Source organism: Phyllobates terribilis, unplaced genomic scaffold (assembly GCF_046119375.1).
Source record: "Phyllobates terribilis strain yellow unplaced genomic scaffold, ASM4611937v1 Scaffold_2__4_contigs__length_985480577, whole genome shotgun sequence".
Classification (NCBI taxonomy): Eukaryota; Metazoa; Chordata; class Amphibia; order Anura; family Dendrobatidae; genus Phyllobates; species Phyllobates terribilis.
This window is the reverse complement of record NW_027362762.1, coordinates 329,349,201-329,365,868: the sequence shown is the minus strand read 5'-3', so window position 1 is coordinate 329,365,868 and position 16,668 is coordinate 329,349,201. Positions and strand designations below refer to the sequence as shown.

At 43.2% G+C, this 16,668-nt stretch overlaps 2 protein-coding genes across 3 annotated transcripts in view; one reads left to right on the top strand and one right to left on the bottom strand.

The window, feature by feature from the left end:
- GTPBP6 (GTP binding protein 6 (putative)) overlaps window positions 1-10,935 on the bottom strand; it is a 34,999-nt gene extending 24,064 nt beyond the window's left edge. Inside the window, exons 1-3 of the mRNA XM_073664436.1 lie at window positions 10,500-10,935; window positions 9,150-9,287; window positions 526-596 (exon numbers count right to left, since the gene is read on the bottom strand). Coding sequence (XP_073520537.1) covers window positions 526-596; window positions 9,150-9,287; window positions 10,500-10,881 — 591 coding nt within the window. The 5' untranslated portion in view covers window positions 10,882-10,935. The remainder of the gene's footprint in view (window positions 1-525; window positions 597-9,149; window positions 9,288-10,499) is intronic.
- On the top strand, window positions 10,895-15,027 carry MRPL43 (mitochondrial ribosomal protein L43). Of its 2 annotated transcripts, none has more exons than XM_073664438.1 (3): window positions 10,895-11,133; window positions 13,792-13,889; window positions 14,710-15,027. In XM_073664438.1, the coding sequence occupies exons 1-3, from the start codon at window positions 11,003-11,005 to the stop codon at window positions 14,937-14,939; spliced, it is 459 nt and encodes a 152-aa protein (XP_073520539.1). In that variant the 5' UTR covers window positions 10,895-11,002; the 3' UTR covers window positions 14,940-15,027. The 2 variants fall into 2 exon arrangements, with proteins under 2 accessions (XP_073520539.1, XP_073520538.1); XM_073664437.1 differs by having other exon boundaries at window positions 10,899-11,133; window positions 13,792-13,898; window positions 14,710-15,020.
- Window positions 15,028-16,668: the final 1,641 nt, after the last annotated feature.

Sequence of the window (16,668 nt, the reverse complement as noted above, 5' to 3'; positions counted from 1 at the left end):
GACCGCTTAAAAAAATATATATAGATACGTGGGATCCCCCTATTTTAACAACTAACAAAGGATAGCCAGACAGCTGGGGACTGATATTAATAGCCTTGAAACACCATACCTCAGCCGCCCCAGAAATGGCGCATCCATAGGATGCTCCAAATCTGCCACTTAGCCTCAATCTGCCCACTGCGTGAAAATCACATGACACTCGTCCGTTTTTTCGGTCCAGATATAGGAACGTTTTTTATTCTCACATATGGGTATGAGCCCCAAGAGTCCTTATTCTCGTGGTGAGAATAGAAACGAGGCATTCCCCGCAGATTATGAGAGGTCTCAGAAGTGTCTTGGGCTTGTCCAGACTGGGCATCCTTATTTAAACAATCCTTTTGCTATATACTCAGAGAATGTAGTAGAATATATTCATCACTGTGGCACGGAGGATGGGGTTGAGAATCTATAAGCCGCCATGATTATAGGTTTCATTAAATCATCTTGTACAACCATCACAGTAGTGATCATACAATTCAAAAGTACCTCACTCAATGAAGAAAGTCTGTCAACATTCAGGAAAACTGCTGTGAGCTGCGGAAGGCCTTTAATTGTTTCTGTAAGACAGTAAATGTAATAAATATATAATAGACTGAACATTTAGCGATGACATCCTGTAGATAAATCATGAGACTGTAATATGGAAACCCCCTTCTTGCCTTTGATGACAACGTCTAGCTTTCAGTCCTGCTATCCTGCTTGCACTTTTTACCCCAAGAAGTAGAATAGAAGGGATTAGGAAACCTTGGCTAGGTATGTGGTTTCTATTAAGTTCTCCTGGAGTGTAATTTGACAAATTTTGGCACTGCATACAAAAAAAACGTGCATTAAAGGGATTATATCAGGGGCAAGGGACCTCCGGCACACTGACCGTTAGGCTGTGTGCCCACGATGCGTTTTTTAAGCGTTTCCGCAGCGGTAATTCTGCTGCAGAAACGCTTAAAAAACGTTTGGCAGAAGGTCTGAAATGTTCCCCAATGATAATCCGCATGTGCTGTTCACATGCTGCGGAAATTTCCGTTGCGGATTATCATTGAGGAAAAATCCGCAGCACTACCATTAATTTTGCGTAATCATGGCATTTTCGCCGCCATTGACTTGCATTGAATCGCATAATATCCACATGACTACATGTGCACATGCGGATATTAAGAGATTCAGTGTGCGGATGGTACCCGGGTCTGGAGAAGAGGAGCCTCTCCTCCTGACCCGGGTACCATAGTACCTGTAAAAAAATAAATAAATTTAAAATAAAAAATAAACATTATACTCGCCTTCTGATGGCCCCCGGTCTCCACAGCGATGCGTGCTCTCTCCCCGGCAGCTCGTGATGGTCTAAAAGGACCTTCCATGACGTTATTTAGTCATGTGACAGTCACATGACGGAAGGTCCTTTTAGACCACCGCGAGCGGCCCAACACACCGGACAAGGAGACCGGGGGCCATCGGAAGGTGAGTATAGTGTTTATTTTTTACCATTCTTTTACTATTAACTTGGTCACACTATATAAATCCATGCCAGTTGCATGGATTTATATAGTGTGACAAAGTTGTCAAGAACTTTTCCAAGTGATGCTAAAAATCGCTTGGAAAAGGGCTTGACAACCCGCATGCGAAATCACATGTGAAAAACGCGGGACATACGCTTGTCCCTGGCAGAAAACACATGTACAATCCGCATGCGTTTTTTTCTGCCAGGGAGATGCAGAAACGCTCAGGAAAAAATCCAGAGTGTTTCCGCACCGTGGGCACATAACCTTAATGGCTGACTATGTCCTTTCTTCTGCCCCCAGGTAGATTCTAAGGGACTGCAGTGCTTTTGCCAGCCGTCGTCCTGTTAACCACTTCGCGCCAGAGCCTGTTTTTGCCTTCGTGACCGGGCCAATTTTTTCAATTCTGACCACTGTCACTTTATGAAGTAATTACTCTGGAACGCTTCAACGTATTCCCCTGATTCTGAGACTGTTTTTTCGGGACATATTGTACTTCATGATAGTGGTAAAATTTCTTCGATATAACTTGTGTTTATTTGTGAAAAAATCGGAAATTTGGCAAAAATTTTGAAAATTTTCCAATTTTCAAACTTTGAATTTTCATGCCCTTAAATCAGAGAGATATGTCACACAAAATAGTTAATAAATAACATTTCCCACATGTCTACTTTACATCAGCACAATTTTGGAACCAAAATTTTTTTTTGTTGTTAGGGAGCTATAAGGGTTAAAAGTTGACCAGCGATTTCTCATTTTTCCAACAAAATTTACAAAAACATTTTTTTTAGGGACCACATCATATTTGAAGTCACTTTGAGGGGTCTTTATGACAGAAAATACCCAAAAGTGACACCATTCTAAAAACTGCACCCCTCAAGGTGCTCAAAACCACATTCAAGAACTTTATTAACCCTTCAGGTGCTTCACAGGAATTTTTGGAATGTGGAAGAAAAAAATTAACATTTAACTTTTTTCACAAAAATGTTACTTTAGACCCAATTTTTTTTATTTTCACAGGGGTAACATGAAAAAATGGACCCCAAATTTTTTTGTGCAATTTCTCTTGAGCGTGCTGATACCCCATATGTAAGGGAAAACCACTGTTTGGGCGCACGGCAGGGTTCGGAAGGGAAGGAGCGCCATTAGACTTTTTGAATGTAAAATTTGTCTGAATAATTAGCAGACGCTATGTTGCGTTTGGAGAGCTCCTGATGTGCCTAAACAGTGGAAACCCCCCACAAGTGACACCATTTTGGAAACTAGACCCCTTAGGGAACTTATCTAGATGTGTGGTGAGCACCTTGAACCCCAAGGTGCTTCACAGAAGTTTATAATATTGAGCTGTAAAAATAAAATTTTCACATTTTTCCCACAAAACCGTTTTTCATCCCTTAATTTTGCATTATCATAAGGGTAATAGGATAAATTGCACCATGAAATTTGTTATGCAATTTCTCCTGAACACGCTGATACCCCATATGTGGAGGCAAATTACTGTTTGGGCACATGGCAGGGTTTGAAAGGGAAGGAGCGCCATTTGACTTTTTGAATGTAAAATTTGTTTGAATAATTAGCGGACGCCATGTCACATTTGGGGAGCCCCTAATGTGCCTAAACAGTGGAAACCCCCCACAAGTGCCACCATTTTGGAAACTAGACCCCTTAGGGAACTTATCTAGATGTGTGGTGAGCACCTTGCACCCCCAGCTGCTTCACAGAAGTTTATAATATTGAGCCGTAAAAATAAAATTTTCACATTTTTCCCATAAAAAATGTTTTTCATTCCCTAATTTTGCATTATCATAAGGGTAACAGGATAAATTGCACCATGAAATTTGTTGTACAGTTTCTCCTGAGTACGCCGATACCCCATATGTGGGGGAAAACCACTGCTTTGGTGTACGGCAGGGTTCGGAAGAGAAAGAAGCGCTATGTTGGCTGGGATAGGCAGCAGACACCATGTCACATTTGAAGAGTCGCTGACATGCCAAAACAGCAGAAGCCCCCACAAGTGACCCCATTTTGTAAACTACACCTCTCAAGGAATTCATCTAGGGAAGTAGTGAGCATTTTTTAATTTTTAAATTTATACCACTGGGCAATGAAAAAAGCATAATTATATTTTTACCACAAAAAAATGTTTTACCCTCAGATTTTACATTTTCACACAGGGCAATGGGTAAAAATGGTGCCGAAATGTGTCACACAATTTCTTCTAAAAGTGTCAATACCCCATATGTGGCTGTATCGTACCACTTAGCCATACGGTGAGATTTGAGGGGGAAGGAGTGCTATTTGACAATTGGAGAACAAATTATTGTAGAATAGGCATTTGGATTTGGGAGCACAAAATTTTCTGAATTTCTTTTGGGGGGCAAGGACCATTTTGCTTTTCCAGAGCCTTTCTGCTACCAGTAACTTGGAAGTCCCTTATATTTTTAACAGATGATGGACCTGAGTGGGGACTAGCTTTTTTTGAGGACTGAGTTGAAGCTTTTATTGGGAACATTTTACGTAACATTTATCCGGCGCTCTAGGCTGAGCACTTACATCGGGGTTTCCATCTAAATTTCCAAGTGATGTAATTCAGATGAAACCCCTGCAGGATCCATTCACTATAATGAGGCAGCAGAGTTACTCTGGACTCCGTCTGGCCTCTGTTTAGTGGTGTCCTTTTTTTCAGAAGTGCACAAAACTGTGGCCAACCGCACTTTTATGCACGCCTAAAACAAATGACACCGTGGGATCCCAGGCTAGACGGCGTCCACAGTGGCCTATATCTGCCTCATTACAGGGAATCTTCCATCATGGGTTCTGGCTGAATCACGTATTTCAGAGATTTACACAGAAACTCTGGTGTAAGTGCTCAGCGTAGAGCACAGGATAAATGTGAGCAGAGCCTTACTGGGATCTTTGGGAGACATAATAAACAAATCAGTAGCAGGTGAATAATATTTGTTTTATTTATTTTTTATGCCGTTCCTAGTGTGATATAACTGATTAGATTACTTTATTCTTCGGGTCGGTGCGATTACAGAGATACCAGATTTATATCGGGTTTTTATGACTGACAGCTGTCACACACTAAAATACGCTTTTTTTGCAAAATCTAGTTTTTGCATCACCATATTTTGAGAGCTATAATTTTTCCATATTTCGGCCGATAGAGTCATGTGATGGCTTGTTTTTTGCGGGACGAGTTGACATTTTTATTGGAACCATTTTTGGGTACGTGACATTTTTTGATCGCTTTCTATTCCGTTTTTTGGGAGGTAAAGTTAACAAAAACAAACACTTCAGGAATTGTTTTTTTGAGTTTTTTTTTATGCCGTTCTGCGTGTGGTAAAAGTGATCAGGCAGCGTTATTCTTCGGGTCAGTACGTTTACAGCGATACTACACTTACTGTATTTTTTTTATGTTTTGGCGCTTTTACACAATAAAACTATTTTATAGAAAAAAATATTTTTTTTTTGCATTGCTTTATTCTGAGCGCTATAACTTTTTTATTTTTCAGCTGATGGAGCTGTATGGCGGCTTTTTTTTGCGGAACAAGATGAAGTTTTCAGTGGTACCATTTTTATTTCTATTCTGCTTTTTGATCGCATTTTTTTCCACTTTTTGTTTGGCGATATGATGAAAAAGCATATTTTTTTGCTCCGTTTTTTATTTATTTTTATTACGGTGTGCACAGAAGGAGTTAATTAGTGTGACAGTTTTATAGCTCAGGTTGTTTCGGACGCGGCGATACCAAATATGTGTACTTTTTTTGGTTTTGTAATAATATACGGATTTATTGGTTTAATATTTTATTTATTTATTTTTATTTATTTTGTGATTTTTTTTTAATAGTTTAAAAACTTTTTTTTTACATTTTTACTTAGTCCCTGTATGGGACATTAATTTTTATTTTTCTGATCACTGATCTCATGTAATGTAATAGACATATATTACATTACATGAGATCTTCACTGACTCTTTCAGTCAGTTTCCTGTCTGGCATCAGCTACATACAGGCTGAAGCCAGACAGGAAGAACACCATATATGGCAGAGCTGGAGGCGGTCATGTGACCTCCAGCTGCCATAGCAACCCCAGGTCCTCAAACGAAACGGAGGTCTTCGGAGGTAAGTAAGACGACCCCCTCTCTTCCTGCTGTCTCCTATATGCCGCGATCACTATAGATCACAGCATATAGAAGACAGCAAAGGGTTAACATCACTGGGACCTGATCTAATCAGGTCCCGATGATGTACCCTGTCAGAGCTAACGCTCTGCACCGGAATCGCAGTGCTTGCAGGACCCTGGGGGTCCTGAGCACTGCGAGACCACCCACCGTTTTTAAACGTCGGCGCTGCACAGAGCCCAGGCAGCGCGGACGTTTATCTACAGTGGGCGGTCGGGAACCGGTTAATTTGTCCTTACACTGTGAGTATGCACATGTAGCGTTCACTACTGAACACTGTGACACCTGCAATGAAAGACTACGTTCTTTTTAGGTGTAGCTAGCGCGCGTTGCGCTCCTGTCCCTCTGCTGAAGATAGCAGCCCCAGCGCCTCCTATGCCCTGCACATGCTCCTACCCAAGAGTCTACTATATGATGTATATGCTCCAGTCCCAGCATCTCCTATGTGAGATATACTGCGGACCTCCCATTGCTTGAGCTCTATAAATGTTACATAAGCAGTGATTAATTTCCCCCTTTGAGGAGACCAGCAGTGTAATATGCATCTATGTTGAGAGTAACATACTGCTGCAAGTTCTTTGCAAAACTTATGGACTGAGTCAATTGCTCTCCAGACCGACGCAAATATCAGTTACAAGTAGCAACATCATCACTATCACCTAACATCACAGCCGCACCAAAGAGAAGCCGTTCCAGCCATCACATTAGGGGGCGAGTTAATTATTGGTTTGACCAAATATAGCCGGATCGTTTTATGTTGATGATTTTTTACAGCCAGTGAATTATGTTATATATATATATTCAAATGGCCATTGACAGAAAGAAAAAAAAAAAAAAAAAGGCTCTCCACTCCTGGATTACATCATCTAAACAAGCTCTACCCATATGCCCCACTTGGTGATATGAAACTCACATAGGGGGGGGGAATTTGGAATCTTCTTTAGCAAAAAGTTGTTACATTATTACTTATTCTTCTGAAAGGATTGAAGATAAATTGCAGATCGATGGGGATCCGACAACTGGGAATGATCTGTGAAGGGTCCTGTCATTAGAGATAGTTTTCAAACTGGACATTTAAGAGCACCATACTTAATGGGATTCCCAGCAATTAGACCCCCACCAATTAGCAAAATATTTCCTATTCAAAAGGACAATAACTTTTAATGTTGTGAATAACCCTATAAAATAGTTCATAGATATAATCTAGGTATCCCTGCCAATCAGCTGTTTAAAAGGCCTGCATTACCCAGCATACCTGTGAGCCGTCTGGTTAGTCACAGCCGTGCTGGGTTTTGTTGTCCTTTTCACTTCAATACAATATTCTTGTAGTTGAGAAAAAAAAGATTTGCAGAACACTGGTACAGCAGCAATGTTGGTAATTCTTGGCCGCTGGACCACAGCACTGTGAACCTCCTACCTGCAGCATCCCCGGGTCCTCTTCTGATTAGAAGGCCCCTGCGATGTTGTGTTACGATATGATGCATACATGATGTAGCTATAGGAGGCTTGCAGTGCTTTGGTCCGGTGGCCAAAGTCTGCCAACAAGGATGCTGGACCAGGATTCTGCAAATATTTTTGTTCAACTCTACCTTGCATTGCCGCTACTAGAAAGAGTGCAGTAAAGAGGAGCAGTGTAAGCATCGAAGGGGCTGGTGGGCTCCAATATGCACAGTTGTGCTTTAAAAGAGCTGAATAGTAGGATTGCTGAGATTCGTGCCCCCCCGCAGTCTGATATGGATGGCTTAACCCAAGGAAGGGCAATCAATATGGTGATCCATAAAAGCCATGGATACCTGAGCTACTGCAATGCCCTGCACATGGGAATCAGAGGAACTATGCTAGTTGGAGGTGTTTGCTAGTATGGTTATCGTTGCACCCATTATATATTGGGATAGGATCTTGGAGATGAGAATACTCCTTTAAGGCCTCATTCACTTGTCCAGTTTTGCTTTTTATTACGTACGAGGAAAACAGACTGAGTTTCAACAGTGATTTTAATCATTTTTTGTTTTTTCGCCGATTAGGAAAAACAAATTTCTCAAGCTTCTATCAGTCAGTGAAAAACAGATGACTTCCAAGTGCAGTCCAATTTTTTTTTTTTTTTTTCTTTTTTTAACGGACCCCTAGACTTGTATTACTGATTTTGATCTGACATTCGGCAATATGTCTCCATGATTTTGCTCGATCCAAGGGTAAAAAAAAAAAAAAAGAAAAAAAAAAGCCCCTTATACAATCCTAGGTACAAGTGCCATTCATGAAAGAAAAAAAAAGGATCATGTTTGTGCATGAAAAACTAATGTCTGAATGAGGCCTAATTCTTAAGGTAAAATAGTAACTTCTCAGATTGTTTCCGTGTGATCCCTGTAGTTCTAAGCTCGGCCATCTTCACATCCCAGGTATCAGGGTGGCACAGTGGCGCAGTTGTTAGCACTGCAGCCTTGCAGCGCTGGGGTCCTGGGTTCAAATCCCACCAAGGACAACATCTGAAAGGAGTTTGTATGTTCTCCCCGTGTTTGCGTGGGTTTCCTCCGGGTTCTCAGATTTCCTCCCACACTCCAAAGACATACTGATAGGGAATCTAGATTGTGAGCCCCAATGGGGACAGCGACGATAATGTATGTAAAGCGCTGCGGAATATGTTAGCGCTATATAAAAATAAAGATGATAATAATAATTAATTATTATTATTAAAGCCTCAGAATTTAAAGGGAACCTGTCAGCCGATTCATGCAGCTGTGGGAAGCATGAATCAGAGCCTGGTTGTACAAACGCAGCCAGGCTCTATCTTTATCTGAAACTTTCAGGCGTTTCAGAGAGAATATATGCTTAAGATCCCGGCAGGAACCATAGCAGGAGAAGAGACTAGTCCAACCCCACCCAGGGCTGTTAGAGGCGATTTAGGACTCATTCACACATCCGATTTTCGCATACGAGAGCTATCTGTCATTTTCATGGATAGCACTCATACCCATGATGTTCAATGGGACCATTCACATGTCTAATATTTTCCTTGGACGAAGTAGTCCATGGCAAATATCAGAGACACGTTTGAGAAAAGCGGATGATACGCTAATCAAACTCTAACAGAATAATCGGTCCCATTGTACGCAAAAAAAAAAAAATATTGGATGTGTGAATGAGGCCTAGCAGTTCTCTTGCTATGGAAGAGACCTGTCAATCACCTGCATGGGTGCTGGGAGAAGCACTATGGTCTTTGGTTGGATCTTTACAGTATAGCTTCTCTGAAGTGCTGGAGCGTGTCAGAGAAAAGCTTACAAGGATGTAATCGTGCAGCCAGGCTGTGATTCATGCTGCCCGCGGTTTGGACAGCATGAATCAGGTGATAGCTTTCCTTTAATGTCCTGCTGACTGCAAATGTAATTATGATACAATATAATCAAGGAGGCAAAGTAACAATACAGTATATACCGTACCTGTAAGAGCCTGAAAATTCCCTTTGCCGAAAATGTGTTTACTATCAGGTGTTTTTGTAGACATGATTATCTGATCCACAACCGTCCAGTTAGGAATACTCTGCACAAGAGCGACAGCCTCAGCGACCTGCAGATCAGCTAGGAGAAAGCAAAACCATTATAAACACTACAACACAAACAGGTCCCATCCATGTCAGGAACCATCTGCATATGAGACAGGAAAAATTCCACATTGTTTCACCCAAACACTGAGTGGGATACTGCAGCTGCATCCCCCTCTTCCCCACCTAGTACTGATGCACAGCTGTCAGTAGGTGATAAATGTATTCAGTAGGAAAACCCCTTTGATCCTCTGAAAGTGGAATACCTAGATATTGCTGGCCTATCCTTAGGCCAAGTCATCAATATAAGATTGGTGGGGTTCTGACACTTGGCACCCCCACAATCAGTATTTGCAGTGCCTCGATGAATATCATTTTTAGTGTCCGAGCACTTCAATAGGAGCTGAGCTGCAGCACCGGAGAATGACCGCTGCCGGTCCAGATCTGTGCACCGGGTACATGCGGCTGTTGCTGCAAACAACTGATCGATGGGGGGGTGCAAAAGACCCCCAATTATTTGATATTGATGACCTATCCTAAGGATAAGCAACCAATATTTAAGTAGTAGACAAACTTCTTTAAGTAAGAATGCTGGCGTTCACAAAAATAAAAATAGTATAGTCTTAAAGGGGATTTCCAGGATTTTTTTATGCATCCTCTGCTTAAAAACAAAAACCTTTCACCCCCTGCCTCAGTCATTGTATACATCGCTGCAACAGTGCCGCCATGACAACAACATGAGTTGAATAGGGGGTGGATGTGCAGTACCCCGACGAGGCCACAATCACAAGAAGGCCAGCTCCGCAACTGAGCAGTTCGGCCTGGCAACCGCAGCCGTCACCGAGAATAGCTGATTGGCGGGGGTGCCGGGTGTCGGACCCCGGCTGATCAGACATTGATGACCTATCTTAAGGACATAGCGGGCGAGCGCTACAGCGCGCCACAGGGGGGAGGGCGAGCGCTACAGTGCGCCTGAAGGGGAGGGCGAGCGCGCCACAAGGGGAGGGCGAGCGCTACAGCGCGCCACAAGGGGAGGGCGAGCGCTACAGCGCACCACAAGGGGAGGGAGAGCGCTACAGCGCGCCAAAGGGGGAGGGAGAACGTTACAGCGCGCCAAACGGGGAGGGAGAACGTTACAGCGCGCCAAAGGGGGAGGGAGAACGTTACAGAGCGCCAAAGGGGGAGGGAGAACGTTACAGAGCGCCAAAGGGGGAGGGAGAACGTTACGGTCCACCAGGGGCTGCACTACCTGTGGTGCTGCGCGGCTTCTTTGCTCCCCACTTGACATCAGGGTGCACTATTAGGATCCTTTGGGCCTCTTGAAGGGGCGTGGCATAAGAGACTAAGAGATCCTCATCCTCCTCGTCGTCGTCGTCCGTGTCCTCCTCTGTGGAGCTCCAGCCTCCGCTCCCTCCTCCCTTCCAGCCCCCGGGTCTCCTGGCACTGCAGTGGTGTGCGCCGCTCCACAGGCACCGCAGCCTCAGCGCAGGGAGCACGTCTCCGCTGCCGGGGCGCCCGCCATACACTCCCTTCTTGGCAGTGACGCTCCGACAATGACATCTGACAAGACTCCAGACCGTCCGCGGGAGCAGCATGCTGCCTAGTGCCGGGTCACATGACTCAAAGAGCATCAACTTGGAAATATGGGCGTGTGAGAGTAATCTCCTCCCCTTCTCGGCTGGTCATGTGACAGTGACGTCACGTCCTGCGGCCGGGTCACCCTGGGAGGCTGGAGGGTAGAGGCTGCTGAAGATGACAGCACGGGGCTCCCCCAGCCGCTTCCTGCAGAGTGTGCTGCACAATGGAGTCGGGCGGTACGTGTGCCAGCTCAAGAGGCTCACCCTGATCTTCAGCAAGGACGCCCAGCCCTCCCGGGGAGCCAGGTATATGTGACTGCCGCCATGTGCTTCTGTGTAGAAGGATGGCTGTTATTCATTGATTATTGCTTATATTTCCAATTCATGACAGGCGTCTATACTACTGATTATAGTCCCCTGGCTGTTATAACCTGCTGTAGACATGCTGCATAGTCATACACTAGCTTCTGGCAATATTGAGAAAGCTGCCCATCTTAGCCTCCACTACACTAATATTCTGGGGTTTGCATGCTGCATGCCTTCTTCAAATCCTACCAAAGATTTTCTATGCGGTTAATGTAAGGAGACTGTGATGACCACTCCAGAATCTTCCAGGGCTTCTGTAAGCAAGCCTTGGTGGACCTTTAGAAATGCTTGATGGATAATTTCCTGGTTGCCAGAGGAAGCCAAACCAACACTGAGCCACCATCATGCTTCGCTGTAGGTGTGATGTTCTATTCTGCATATACTTCACCCCCTCTTCCCGACTGATCCATAGGTGCGAAAAAATTCCAGTTGTGTTTTATTGCTCCCCATACTGGAATTCCAAACCTTCTGTGGATTACTTCTCCTCCTTTCAGCATATTGACACAACTTTGCTTGTGCTTTTGATTCATTAGAAGCGGACATCTTTGAGCTCAGGCACAGAGACCTTCAGTGTTTAGTACCTGACTTTTCAAACTGAAACCTCCTCGTCTGCTGCCTCCAAATCTTGCTGCAGTCACTTTTGCAGTGTTTTTGACCACCTGCCTCCTCTGAAATCTGGTGGCAGCCGGCGATAGCTTCCTCTAGAATCCAACTATCAACTTGTGCATTCTGCTTTCACCTTTATCTCTAGGAACATTCAATGCCTTTGTATCCTTTTCCTAGGCCAACCAAGAATATCAGTGAACTGGAGGCCATTGCCCATAAGGGATAGGCCAAGATTCTTCAGGAACGCTACAAGAAGCTGGTGTCTGGCTGTGCCTCATGTTTGCAGCATGTCATAACAGCCAGAGGTGCTCTACTAAGTAATAATATCGCTTGTAATAAGGGGGTTGAATAATTCTGAGACTGCAGTAGTCAGTAAAAGTGGCATTTTGTGGTGAGTTTGGAGAAACCACTTGGTTGTGTTGAGCGATTTAAATTGTTCTTGTTGATTAGTTTATTACAAGCATCAGAAAGATTATAAATGTTACCAATAAACCTAATTTTCAATAGCAATTGTATTGCAGTGGTATGATCATGGTATGGTCTGGTCATGTAAGGCTAAGTGCCCACGATGCAGAAATGCTCCGGATTTTCCCTGAGCGTTTCTGCATCTCCCTGGCAGAAAAAACGCATGCGGATTGTACATGCGTTTTCCTGCCAGGGACATGCGGTGGTGAAGCGTTCTTCACATGCATTTCCGCATGCGGGTTGACAAGCGCTTTCCAAGCGATTTTAGCATCACTTGGAAAGTGCTTGACAACTTGGTCACACTATATAAATCCATGAAACCGGCATGGATTTATATAGTGTGACCAAGTTAGTTAAAAAAAAAAGAAAAAAAACATATACTCACCTTCCAATGCGCCCGGTCTCCCCGGTATCTCGCGGTTGTGTTAAAGGACCTTCCATGACTAAATGACGTCATGGCAGGTCCTTTTAGATCATCGCGAGCTGCCGGGGAGCTAGGACGCATCACTAAGAAGACCGGGGGCCATCAGAAGGTGATTATAATGTATTTTTTTATTTTAAATTCTTTTTTTTTTTTACAGGTGCTATGGTACCTGGGTCTGGAGGAGAGTCTCCTCTTCTCCAAACCCGGGTACCATTCGCACATTGAATTGCTTAATATCCGCATGTGCACATGTAGTCATGCGGATATTAAGCTATTCAATGCAAGTCAATGGCGGCGGCAAAAACGCCGCGATTCCACAAAATAATTGGTAGTGCTGCGGATTTATCCGCAATGATAATCCGCAGCGGAAATTTCCGCAGCATGTGCATAGCACATGCGGATTATCATTGGGGAACATGGCAGACCTTTTACTAAGCGTTTTTTAAGCGTTTCTGCTGCGGAAATGCTTAAACGCATAGTGGGCACACAGCCTAAGGGTAACGAGACATTCATGAGACTTTAGCGCATCTTTCAGTTATGTGTCGTCATTGACCACACTTTTGTATCAAAACTGCAAAGTGTAGATTGAGCCAATGTGTCCCTGAGTTATCTGTACTTGGACCTGCCGGCATCAGGTTGTCAGCCACTGAATGTAAGCCATTATTTATTTCATACATTGTTAAAATGGTGCGGAATAAAAATGTAAAGTATACTAGTATGTTTCATTACTATAGGGCTTCGCTAGAATCTAAAGCTGGTCGTATAGATTAAAGTCAAAAATCCAAGTTATTATAATTGTGTACAGCAGCAAAAATAATCATTCCCCATTACATAAATCTAGCACATCTGAAGGATAAAATATCTTAAAATGTGTGTAAAAGTGAAATGTATGCAATTTCCATATCTTGTAATTGTCCACTACAATTCCCCTTCCGGCTGTGCTCCGATACAGTAGAGAAGTGAAGGGGCTGGCTTACTGGCTCATTATAATAAGCCAGCCTCCTTCTGTAGATTAATCAGCAGTGAGGGGCTGGCCTAGATATTTTTCTGAAAATAAATTTGGAAATGACAATGACATATTTGTCCATTTTATTTCTTTTCAGGGAATATATTGAAGAAAAAGTCGTTGACTTTGCCAATCAGAATCCTGGTATTGTTGTGTATATCAGTCCCAAACAATGCAGAGTACCCAAACTGGTGGGTGAGTACTGTAAGTACCTGTACATTACACTCTTAGATTCTATTTCCTAGAAGACCACAGTTCAGTAAATGAAGCAATGTTTTCATGACGAATTTTCCATTATGAAGTTGTTTGTTGGTTGTATTTGCCTCATATGTCTGACATGGAGTGTGTATCCGTAGTCCTGAAGTTTCTCGCTTTGCTGGTCTCTTTAACTTTACTCTCTCTCAAAATCCATGTCTGTTCAGCTCCACCAAATAGGCCTATCCGTGGCCCTATGTTGTAGGCCAGCAGCATTAGGGCTTGCCCGTTTTACTTGGGTTCTGTTGGTGATTTCTTGATAATTGTCTGCACTTAAAGCAAGATCAGGTTTGGACTGGCCCACAGGAGAACAGGACAATCCTCTGGTGGGCCACCACCCTCTTACATGAGCAGTATTTGGCACAATATACTTGAATCACTATGTACAGACAAAGGCAGCATCTTATTCATTTAATAATCTACCCAGTTCATTGTTATATAAATTTGTGATTGAGGATAATGTCACATTTGCATGTAGCTGAAAAGAGGGGCCCTGGAGTTGGCTACTAGTGGGCCCTTGGCTCCCCAGTCTGACACTGTATACCCCATTTATCCATTACTCGAGGCTGTTTTAGTGCACTGTACTTGATGCTTGTGAAATTTAGCCAACAACAGCCAAAAAAGTGGTTGCCAATCCTGTATATACCATCAGGTAGAATAAATTGGCACGTGCCGCCATAGTCTTTTTAGCTTGTACCATTAGAAAAAAGATTGTCTTTACTAATTTGTAATTTCCCACTTACTATATATCTGTCTCCAGTGAATGGAAGCATCAGAGAAGAGGCCATCAACAGCAAGACCGCCGAGGAAATAGCACAGCTCATACAGAAAATGGCCAGCCAGTCTGGTTTGGATATCATCCGTATCCGCAAGCCGTACCACACAGACAGCCCAAGCATTCAGGGACAGTGGCACCCTTTTACCAACAAGCCAACCTCTATGAACCTGCAGTCTTTTGGTGCCATCAGCCAACAGACAGACTCTCCATGAAGGGCTGAATGCCAGGGTTTGGCCTGCACCAGACGGGAGTTTTTTGGATGAAACTTCTTAGTGGATGGAAAATATCTGAATTAAATTGCTTTTGATAAATGTTTCTTTGGTTTTAATGAATAATTTGCTAATCCTAAATGTATATATATAAAAAAAAAAAAAAATTGTTTAATTTTTCATGAATCTGTTTTCTGTATGGGAGGCCATATGGATGTGACAAGCTGTCAGCCAAGCGCTTATTCGGCTGAGGTGGTCCCGTGGCTGCCTGGGTATGCCCAGAGTATCGCGTCTTCGCGGTCGCATGTTTAACAGCAACAAAACATGCAGATATTTCCTGTGTATATTAGGCAATCCCTGCATGTTTTGTGGTTGTCTAATAGACGCAAAACATGCGGCCGTGGGGACTCGAACATGTTACTTGAGCACCCTCGATACTCCGTGCATACCCAAGAACCCTAGGGAAACCCGAGTAACGATTACTTGCGTTCATCACTACGTCATATATCATCCGCAGAGCATGCATGTGTTTGTCAGCTGCTTATTACCCTTGTTTTATTACAAACTCCTCTTGCGGCGACTAATTTCACTTATCTCCTTCGGGTGGTACCTCTGGGCCACCTTTAGTATGTACCAAGCTGGGTATCTCTTAGGCTACGTTCACACAGTTTTTGCAGGGTTTTTTCTGCAGCCAAAACCTGCTCTCTTGACAGCAAAAATTTTGCATTCAAAATGCCTGGTTGTGCAGCGTTTTTTAGCTACTTTTTTTTTTTGTGCTGATTATATGTGTGATTTGTCTACAGTACATGTTTCATAAAGTGGTTTTTATTTACCAAAAATGCGGCAAAAACACTGCAAAGTTGCAGCAAAATCTTTTTCTCTCTGTTTCTATTGCATTTTCTCATGGCTTTCTATGGGTAAAAAAATGCTGCAAAACACTGAAAGAAGTGACAAGCTGCAGATTTTAAAAATGCTGCAAGTGCTCAAATGCAGTCAGTAAAAAAAAATAACCATGTGCATGAGGTTTCTGAAATCTCAGCTTTTGCTGTTACTGTAAAATGTAGCTTCTTATTTGCATAGAAAAAGCAGCCTGAGCATAACCTTACTGTATAGGAAAGTGCAGCTACTGTATATATTGTGTATTTATGGTATAAATTTTAATTTACTAATTTAGACACACAGAATAACAGTGGGACAGATTTGCTCTTGTGTGTGCCCACATAGTATCTAAAACGATTATGAGTTTAAAACCCAGGATTAGTAAGTCTGTCGTAATGTTGTGTGCCTACAGTTTGCGGGTGTAATTCTGAGACAAACTAAATCATGTGACCAGGTGCATAACACTATAATAAGTGCATGGGGGGCAATAACACACTGGCCCTGGAGAGGGGACTGTGGGAGGGGAGACAAAGTTCCTTTTGTCCAATTTGAGAATACCAATCAATACTATTAACGATTTTTGATAGTTGGGTGTCCTGTTGGAGATTTTGCATTGGAGCCCACAAGGTTCAAGTGACTATTCCAGCACAGCATCTCCCTGTGTGAGTTCACATGGCAGTAACGCCATGCTCGGCTCACACAGTGAGATCCGTGTCGGCGGCAGAGTGGAGGTGAGAAAGAGTGTTTGTTTATTTTTTTGTGTGCAGCGTGATGGGGATCAGGGAGTGCCATGCATACCAGGAAGAGAGATGAAGGGTGCTATGCATACCAGGATGAGGGATAAGGGGTGCCA

Excerpts from the sequence above, each read along its gene's own strand:
- MRPL43 (XM_073664437.1), top strand. The coding sequence starts at position 11,003 with ATGACAGCACGGGGCTCCCCCAGCCGCTTCCTGCAGAGTGTGCTGCAC. Across the intron at positions 11,134-13,791 it reads CAGCCCTCCCGGGGAGCCAG|GGAATATATTGAAGAAAAAG; the intron begins GTATATGTGACT and ends ATTTCTTTTCAG. Across the intron at positions 13,899-14,709 it reads CAAACTGGTGGGTGAGTACT|TGAATGGAAGCATCAGAGAA; the intron begins GTAAGTACCTGT and ends ATCTGTCTCCAG.